Source organism: Garra rufa, unplaced genomic scaffold (genome assembly GCF_049309525.1).
Source record: "Garra rufa unplaced genomic scaffold, GarRuf1.0 hap1_unplaced_811, whole genome shotgun sequence".
In the NCBI taxonomy this organism is placed as follows: domain Eukaryota; kingdom Metazoa; phylum Chordata; class Actinopteri; order Cypriniformes; family Cyprinidae; genus Garra; species Garra rufa.
Window position 1 is genome coordinate 512 of NW_027395076.1, and position 10247 is coordinate 10758.

The window sequence follows — 10247 nt, forward strand, 5'->3', positions numbered from 1 at the left end:
TAATAATCACTCGCTCAGTCCATCTCTTCCATAATACTCTATTAGATATAATACACTGCTTTTGACACAGAAATACAATAAGCTTTTAATGAAGCAAGTTAATGTTACTAGTTCTAAAGTGACGCTTTTGAATTAGTAATGGAGGTTTGGGCTCAGCTGTTAAACTGTCAAACTGAGATTTGAATCCGTGGTGGAAGAAAGTAGTACTGCGCAAAAGAGGGTTTTAAATGACACTCCGCTGTTGTTTGTAATGTATTTACACACTTGTGCCATTGATTGAACTGTTGTATAAATGCAGTATTACACTCATAGACACAAGATATGGCTGTATATCAGCAGTAGGCATAAGGCCGCAGGCCGAGTACCGTAGGTAATCACAGCGTGCCGATATATATTTCTTTGCTATTTTGCAATGAATTTAAAATATAATTTCCATGCTACTCCATTGCAATTTTAATATTTTGATAACCATAGCAATGCACTACACACACACTCACAAACAAACTGATATGTGAAAAGACCTGCCATTTGTTCTGTTACCTGTAAAGTGTTTCTTTGTTATTTTGTTTCTTTCATTTGATGTTTTAAATGCAATATTTACATAATTGAATAATATTTTAAGGCTGCATGCTAGTGTTTTAATGCATAATTTTATTTTCATTTTAGTTTTTGTTGATTTTCAGTTTCATGTTTAAATTTTTTTAGTTTTGGTACTGAAATTGGTACTGGGAACCATGAAATTTTACTACTGGAACCGACAACTGAAATTTTAGTACCGTCACAATACTAATTTCAGGTGTGTCATCTTCAGCTTATGTGGTTGCAGGTTAAAGGATTAAATATTTGTTTAAGGCCATTTTAACCCTGTGATCATTCAATTTGTATAAGAACAAACTATTGACATCATACTCAACAATCACAGAACATTATAACTGTAACATTTAACTGCAACTCCTGTACTACTGTACTTACAGGTATGTGTAGACAGAGTTGTACCAGACAGGAAATTGCTCTGACTGAGCAGAGATGATGTCAGACCAGTAAGCTGGAGACTCCGACAGGCTGCATCCAACTTCTCATCCTATAATTAACAGCAAGAGATCATAAGTTTCTAAGTCTATCATAAGTCTATAAGTTTTAAGTGTTAAGAGCCAACCTTACACATTAAGAAAAATGACCTGGACTGTTCCCTCTAATATTTGCCTCTCGAGTGTTCATACCCTGTATTCCTGAATCCTCCTCTTAGATTCCTCAAGCTGATGCTGAAGGTCACTAACTATCTCCTTATATTTGGCATAACGTTGCTCCACCATTTCTCTTTGCTTCTGTGACTCCTGAAACCACATAAGCCAACCATGATTTCTACTTCAGAGAGAAATCGAATCTTAACCAAAACATCACTTATGATACAACCTCGAGATCTTTGAAGTTTTCCAGCAAACTGAGTTTCTCAGGAACTGATTCCAGATTATCCAGTGCCAGCCTGGTGCTCTAGAAAATAAGAATAGGTGTTAAGCCTAGAATTATTCTGTCTTTAATATTTAAAAACTCATCTTACAGTAGCTCTGCCCTATTTCTGAGTCATCTAAACGAGTGTGTTTCCCAGAAGAGGCAAGGGTCAATTCCTGACAGCAGTGTGTTGTGGTACCAAGCAATAATGATGTAAATGGACTGAGCTGTGAGTAAAGGCTGAAGCTTTTCAGGAGCTAATTAAATGTTCGTCAGCCAGCCGTAGCACATAATGGTGATTGATGTGGTACAGTAGGCATAAGATAGCTTATTTTTCAAACTGCATAAATACTGCCGAGTCAATACAGGCATCAATACTTTTAACAAACTGTGGCATATTTCTTAGCCAAGTAATGATTTGTAATTCAAACATTTAACAGAGATCGTTACGGTTTTGAAAATAGTGTACTGAGGTGTGGAACATTTCAGCAATTTAACTTTGCAGACAGAATATTCTGTACCAAAATGCAGAAAGGGTCTCTGTGAATCAGCCTCACAATGTAAACTAGTTGTATTTCAGAAGTGGCTACCAGAAGAATACCATTTCAGTTCTAAGAAGTTTAGGTATTAGGTTTTTCTTCTATGTAAATTAAATTCTTCATTAGAACGACTTTCTTGAGACTTTGCATTAATCGTTTTGTAGTGAACAACAGTCGAGATGGCATTCCAAGGATCAGTTTATGGCAGGTCCTCTGCCGAGTGTGGAGAGAGACTTGCCACAGTGTGATTGGGTCCTGGCGGAGGAACATAAACAAATGCTCAGAAACATCAGATAAGATGCCAAGACAACTGCCAGATACCTCTAGCAGGACAGGAAGGGAGACCTTCTGCACCCACGATCACCTAAGAGAGGACTTCTCATTGGACTATGGGTTGACCCTAGGGGTGTAACGATATGCCTAGGTCACGATACGGTACGTATCCCGATATTGGGTTCACGATACGATATGTATCACGATATTTTTAACAAAAATTTAAACATGAAACTGAAAATCAAACAACAGATTTATTTAAAAAAAATAAACAAATTTCAATAGCTTTCTTGGTTTTACATACAAGGTCACATTTTAAGGTTTAATAAAAACCTTCTGTATTAAAATTAACAACTGATAAGGTCTGTCTGTCACAGATTTTTTTTTTTTATTTAACATGATAGTGATAAAATTGTCAAGATGTCAAATTCTTTCAACCTGCTAGCGATGCAAGATTCTATGTGTGTGCGAAACAGAGTCCTACACGACGGGTGAACCGCTATAACTGACGTAACGGTGGAATAATATTTATCTGTCAGGTGCAGTGCGGGTGACATGCACTGGTATTTGCTCTTTGGACTCAATCCGGTACACGCTGACGCTGCTCTCAAACGGTCCCGTGCTTGTGTTCGCGCTCTGTCTGAAGACCGTTTAAAAGCCATTTCACATGGGACGCGGCAAGCGGTGGAATCTCTGCGCGGCTGCCGCTTTCTCTCATAGTGAAAGTGTTTTGCGGTCGAGCTGGTGTTCGCAACGCGGTCGCGGGGTAAACATATTGCAAACAACAAGGTCTCATTTTACTTTACAAAAACAAAATAAATGAAACGTAATGAAAATACTATGTGTTATTTGCTATTTGTCATTTTATGGGACAATGACTAGCGTGGTTTTCATGTCAGACACAGTTTACTATATTTACACGTAATTGTATTTTTACTGCGCAGGCTATACTACATGCATTTTCAGATTTTTTTTTTTCTTTATTAATAGCCTTTCTCCGTATTTTATGGATCATACAGCTCCGAAATGTTGCCATACTGCTGACTTAAATGAGGAGGGAGGGTCCGCAATCTCTGGGTTGGTTGCCATGTTTCCTCACGTTCTTCTTCAACTAGCTCAACTTTTGCAGGCAGGCATCACATGATTGGAAAGGTAGTAACGGGGTGTGTCGCGATTCTCCCTTATTACACCGCGACACAGGATCGTGGATCTGAGTGTCGCGATTTCGGTTTCATATCGCGTATCGTTACAGCCCTAGTTGACCCTCACCAATTGTAATGTTTAGGAATGACTGGCAGAAAAATTCCTTCAGAACTCTGGATGCAATGGCAGTGGCCAAAACAAAGAAAGGCTACAAAGATCCATCTAAAATCTGTTCATCCATTCACAGTTTGCTATCATGTTTGTTTACTACAGTTTTATGTCCTTTAGTCCATGTCTGTTGGTCTTAAGGTCATATGTACGCAAGTACACAGTGGGGAAAATAATTATTTGATCCCCTGCTGATTTTGCACGTTTGCCCACTAACAAAGAAATGATCAGTCTATAATTTAAATGGTAGATTTATTTTAACAGTGAGACAGAACAAAAAAAAAAAAAAAAAAAAAAATATTCCAGAAAAAAAAACACATTTAAAAAAAATTGATTTGCATTTTAATGAGTGAAATAAGTATTTGATCCCCTATCAATTAGCAAGATTTCTGACTCCCATGTGTCTTTTATACAGGTAACAAACTGAGAATAGGGAGTGGTCCTAATCTCAGTTTGTTACCTGTATAAAAGACACCTTTCCACAGAAGCGATTAGTGAGTCAGATTCCAAACTCTCCACCATGTCCAAGACCAAAGAGATGTCCAAGGATGTCAAGGACAAGATTGTAGACCTACACAAGGTTGGAATGGGCTACAAGACCATCACCAAGCAGCTTGGTGAGAAGGTGACAACAGTTGGTGCAATTATTCACAAATAAAAGAAACACAAAATAACTGTCAATCTCTCTCGGTCTGGGGCTCCATGCAAGATCTCACCTCGTAGAGTTACAATGATCCTGAGAACGGTGTGGAATCAGCCCAGAACTACACGGAAGGATCTTGTCAATGATCTCAAGGCAGCTGGGACCATAGTCACCAGGAAAACAATTGGCAACACACTACGCCATGAAGGACCGAAACCCTGCAGTGCTTGCAAAGTTCCCCCTGCTCAAGAAAGCACATGTACAGGCCCGTCTGAAGTTTGCCAATGAACATCTAATTGATTCAGAGGAGAACTGGGTGAAAGTGTTGTGGTCAGATGAGACCAAAATCGAGCACTTTGGCATCAACTCAACTCGCCTTGTTCGGAAGAGAAGGAATGCCTATGCCTATGACCCCAAGAACACCATTCCCACCGTCAAACATGGAGGTGGAAACATGCTTTGGGGGTTTTTTTCTGTTAAGGGGACAGGACAACTGCACCGCATCAAAGGGACGATGGACGGGGCCATGTACCATCAAATCTTGAGTGAGAACCTCCTTCCCTCTTTGAAAATGGGTTGTGGATGGGTATTCCAGCATGACAATGACCCAAAACACACAGCCAAGGCAACAAAGGAGTGGCTCAAGAAAAAGCACATTAAGGTCCTGGAGTGGCCTAGCCAGTCTCCAGACCTTAATCCCATAGAAAATCTGTGAAGGGAGCTGAAGGTTTGAGTTAACAAACATCAGTCTCGAAACCTTAATGCCTTCGAGAGAATCTGCAAAGAGGTGTGAGACGAAAACCCTCCTGAGATGTTTGCAAACCTGGTGGCCAACTACAAGAAACGTCTGACCTCTGTGATTGCCAACAAGGGTTTTTTATTTCACCCATTAAAATACAAATCAATTTATAACTTTTTTAAAAAGCGTTTTTCTCATTATTCGTTATTATTTACTCACCCTCCATGCATTCTAGGCGTATATGACTTCCTTCTTTCAGACGAATGCAATTGGAGTTATATTAAAAATAATCCTGGCACTCCCAAGCTTTACAACAGCATAGACTGAACGACATAGACAAGTGTTTTTCTCCATCAGTCCAAAACAAGTCGATCCATTAAAAAAAGTGCCTCTCATGCCTCCGAGGGGGTCAGTAAAAGCCTCATTTAGCGATCCGATGTGTTTTGTATGAAAAAAATATCCATATTTAAAACGTAAGAATCACTTTATTCTAGCTCGCGCTTGTACACAGAACTTTTTGAGAAGGCGGACCTTCATCAAACCCGAAACTAATTGAGCCATTTGTACCCGCCTGGGGAGAAATCTATTGTAATAATGTAAATTAAGTGAAAAATAATGCGTTTTTCGAACCATTAAGCATGAGAGCATGTTCTAGTGCACCCCCAAAACAAAATAACATAATAAAGACTTTGTAAAAGAACATAATAGGACCCAACACTGATGGTACCACAATATTTTCTAGTAGTAATGTAGTAGCTTGACACATGATAGTATATTCTCTAATGCAGTGCTCAAACTAAACTCAGTGGTTTATCATTGGTTTGTATTACTTGGGTCCAGTGCTTCAGATGCTGTTCACAAAGAACATGAGGTAGAGTGCAACAAAATGAAATGCACAAACACATACATACGCAAACAGTAAAAAAAAAAAAGGAAAAAATAGCCTACCGTTTCAAGATCTACAATCCGGTCCTTAAAAAAAAATAAAAAAAATAACAGAAACAGGTGACTTTAATTGGACACAGAAAATTTTGTTCAAGGTAGTTCTAGAGGTTCTAATCCAACAGTCAAAAGTAGCACCTAGGAGAAATCCAGGCCCAAGTGTAATTACTGACACTGTGTCCTATTGTCTGGCAGCACGCTGCTGATTTCTTCTGAGCCCTGTCCAGGGGATTGATGCATAATATAGGCAGGATAACAGGTGCTTCTGTGGCACCGCAGATGTTCCAGAAACCAGTAAGATTACATGGCTGACGTGCATGCAGGATTACATGGAGGTTGTGGAACCACACCACCAAAAGTGGCCACAAGGAATACCATTTTTCTGACAGAAAATGTTTGACCTTGTCAAGAAAAATTTTGGCCCCATGAGGAAACCAGCTTATAAATCAAAAAGAATATAGTTTTTTGAAAATTTAAAATAGGGAGATTTAGGGTAGGAGGGTAGTTTGTAGCAGGACTGCCTCCTAATAGTCGACTAACTGTTAGTTAAGAAGAGGCTTGATCAACCGAAATTGTATTAGTCGCAAAAAAACCCCACTTTAAAATACACAGGAAGTGGCAAAGTCATACAGTCTGTGACGGACAGATCGTTAAGGGCTGGTCAATCCAAACGCATCATTCATTGACCTCAAATATGGCTTATTATCTGAAATATGTAAGTAGTAGCAATGCAATCTAATGTTAACTTAAAAAATGTGCACTGTTTCAAGTGTCTGTGCGGAGCACGGTGCTGTCACTTGCTATTAAAATACTCATAAGACAACAGTAATACATCTTTCAAATCTATAAAGACTGTACGTTTATTTGTGTGCACTCACAATAACAACAAAACACTGTGCTTTTGTAAAATAATGAAATGGATTTTCTGCTGTCTCGGTGAACTTGAGAGCGTCAGAAATATCTACAGAGTGTGAAATGTCTACTTTCACATGAACCAATTCAAATAGAAAACAAATATTCTTTGATTATGTATTCCGTCTGAAATGTGCATACAGGTGCATCCACTACTGCGGAAATGACAAGTCCTGTGTTGCTGACTTAAAGGAACACTCCACTTTTTTTGGAAATAGGCTCATTCTCCAACTCCCCCCGAGTTAATAAGTTGAGGTTTACCGTTTTGAAATCCATTCAGCCGTTCTCCTGTTCTGGCGATATCACTTTTAGCATAGCTTAGCATAGATCATTGAATCCTATGAGACCAATAGCATCACGTTCAAAAATGACCAACGAGTTTCGATATTTGTCCTATTTAAAACTTGACTCTTCTGTAGTTATATTGTGGACTAAGACAGGTGGAAATGCAAAGCTTCAGTTTTCTAGGCTGATAAGATTAGGAATTACACTCCCATTCCGGTGTAATAGTCAAGGAAGTTTGCTGCCGCAATATGGCCGAAGCAGGCGCAGTAATACCACACAGCACATGTGCAAATGCTAAACTAGCTGGGAACTCATTTCTGATAATACTCCGCCTGCTTCGGGGGGGGGGGGGGGGGGGGGGGGGTTTTGAGAATGAGCCTATTTCCAAAAAAAGTGGAGTGTTCCTTTAATCTCTTAAATCTACTGGCTTGCTTAGTTAGGGACACTTAAATTTCAGCGATATCGTATACCATTTGAACTGAATTGAGCTGGATGATGACATCACTGAATTCAATGATGAACTGCCTTTAACTGAAAATTGATTGTTTATAATACTGCATTATTGACACACTGCTGTGTGTTTAATACTGTGAAGTTGCTTTGACACAACCTGTATTGTTAAAAGCGCTATATAAATAAAGGTGACTTGACTAAACCGAAAACAAAGAAAGCACTAGTTTATCAATTAATTTTTAAAATGTTAACGCAGCCTTCTTTACTGTTGGCTTTCCCTAACACATTCATAATTATTACTTCTGCTGGTGTGCTGTGGCAAGCTTTAAACACACACTCGTGGCTTATTTGGCTATGTAGGCAATTACAGGGTCATTAATAAAATTTTAAACAGTTTATTAATAAACGTATAATTAGTCGACTAATTTCTTAAAATGAATGACTACTAGTCGGCCCTAAAAATCTTTATTGGAGGGCAGCCCTAGTTTGTAGTACAGTATAAAAAACTACATCTATGGAATGTCCCTATAAAACATGTAAACCAGTTTATGTGTGTGTGTGTGCGTGTGTGAATGTGTGTGTATGCATCTAGCAGTGTGATATTTATACAAACTCCTTCACACTGACCTGAAGATTTCTCATCTCATCTTCCTTCTTGCATCCCATTTCAAGAAGACCTGGAAGAAAATATTAAGAAAATATCAAGTATTGCTATTGAAAATAATCATCAAATCAATCATTTATGAAAACCCACACCAAACCTTTGTGACTTATTCTTCTATAGAGCTCAAAAGGAGAATACTACAAAATGGTAAAAATAAAAATATAAACATAAATATTAATATTATTTCAACCAAACATAAAAATAATTTTTCATATATTTTCCGAATATTTTTCATACACCAATGCATCGATTTCCCCTTTAGGGGGCCTTTATTCACCCCCCAGAGCCATGTGGAACACTTTTTATGAAAAATGGACGTGCTTTATTATACTTCTTTTGGACTACTGGCAAGCTGGAAAGCTGGCAAGAGCCAGGATATTTATTTATTATAACTCCAATTGGATAACATCTGAAAAAAGAATGTGAGCTTGTGGTTCAAGATCTACCTGATCACGAATCTCCCAGAAGTACCCAGAGTAATTTTTAAACATTTATGGTTTACCTTTATATGTTAGGTTAGTGTTCTCAGCATGTGAAACATCTGTCTAAGCCAGTGGTTTTCCACCTTTTTTATTCTAATGAACCCCTCCTCTCCAAATCAATACATATTTTGCAAAAATGTCACTGAAGATATTCTTTACATTTTAAAACTACTTAAAAGTATGGTATACTTTTCAGAAATTTCCTTTTCATCTTGATAACCTAAAGCTGTATTTTTCAAAACTTGATATTGCAGTCTAAAAATCCAGAACAAAACATTATCTGTTTAAAAATACAACTTGTGTGTAACACTCAACCTTTATAGATATTACCATAATAACTATCATTTCTGCTAAAAGGTTTTGACAATTTGACAGTTACTCCAGTAAAACTATGGTGATGTTGTATTAGTCCCCACTGCCGTGAAAGAAAAAAATAAATAAATAAAAAGTAGAAATCAAATAGTTTATTATTAATATTTTCTTTAAAATTATTTATTATTGAAACTATTTTCTATTAATAACAACAGTATTTTGAATATAATTTAAACTATAATCACAATGGTACATTTGTAAAAGGTGAAAAGTGCTTTGTGAAACTTTGAAGTTTGATAAATCATAAAAAAACTGATTGGTTTGTTAATTAGATATAACTGATATTTGGAAAGTCATGTTTTATGACTGATTCTTCAACAGAAATCAGCTATAATAGAAGTCAGCCAGTATATATGAAAATTTTATACAGTATATGTATAAGAAAAATTGGATATGACTTCACATTACTACCTGTGCTAAAGTGTCAGGCCCAATAAAATCTGATCTAGTAATAATTTTTCTCTGAGGTGAGTAAGTACCCTTCTTCTCTGATTGGATGTCTTTGAGGAGCCGATCCTGCAGGGTAAAGCGTTCCAGGAGGCTCTGCAGTTCTGAGTCTCTGCTTTGCTTCAGTGCTTTCATCTGCTCCTTGTACTGCTGCAGTGTCCTCTTCAACCTCCTCTCTCTGGACTCCCGCTCCCGCACCTCCTCACACAGCCACTGGAGTTTTGTCTGAACACACACAGACATAGGGACGAAGTATACACATCTGTATCACAATAATGCATACAACTGTATTACAAGAGCTACTTTTCCACCATAGGGCCAAACCATTCCTATTGCTTAAATGTTCCATTACATTCCAGTTCAGCCCAGCACAGATATTGTGTAATTTTCCTTTGCGATGTTGATAACAGAGCTTGTAATACAAATGGATCAGTGTTTACTGTACTGTACTGTACCGTACTGAACTAAGCTCAAGTGGAAATATAACTGTAAGCGTAACCGTTCTATACACAGGGCAACTTTTTGAGCAATGTTGCTGTGCAACTTTGGGAAATGTTGCCGTCAACAGGCAACCAGGTGAGACACAGGGCCCATAACCGATTCAAATTATCCAGACAGAAATATGTTACCTATTCTCAATGGAAAAGTGCCCAAGCAACATTGCTCAAAAAATTTGCCCGGCAAAATTGCTCAAAGAGTTGCCCCATGTATCATCAGTTTAGAACCATTTAATCTT

The 10247-nt window shown here is 37.9% G+C and overlaps 1 protein-coding gene across 1 annotated transcript; it reads right to left on the minus strand.

Annotated features, from left to right (window-relative positions):
• Window positions 1–972: 972 nt before the first annotated feature.
• LOC141317357 (centrosomal protein of 128 kDa-like) lies at window positions 973–9736 on the minus strand (the record flags this gene model as incomplete). The annotated part of the gene is made up of 5 exons (XM_073833089.1): window positions 973–1081; window positions 1221–1334; window positions 1414–1491; window positions 8174–8223; window positions 9544–9736. Coding segments are annotated over 5 exons (544 nt in total), but the record flags the coding sequence as incomplete, so codon positions are not given.
• Window positions 9737–10247: the final 511 nt, after the last annotated feature.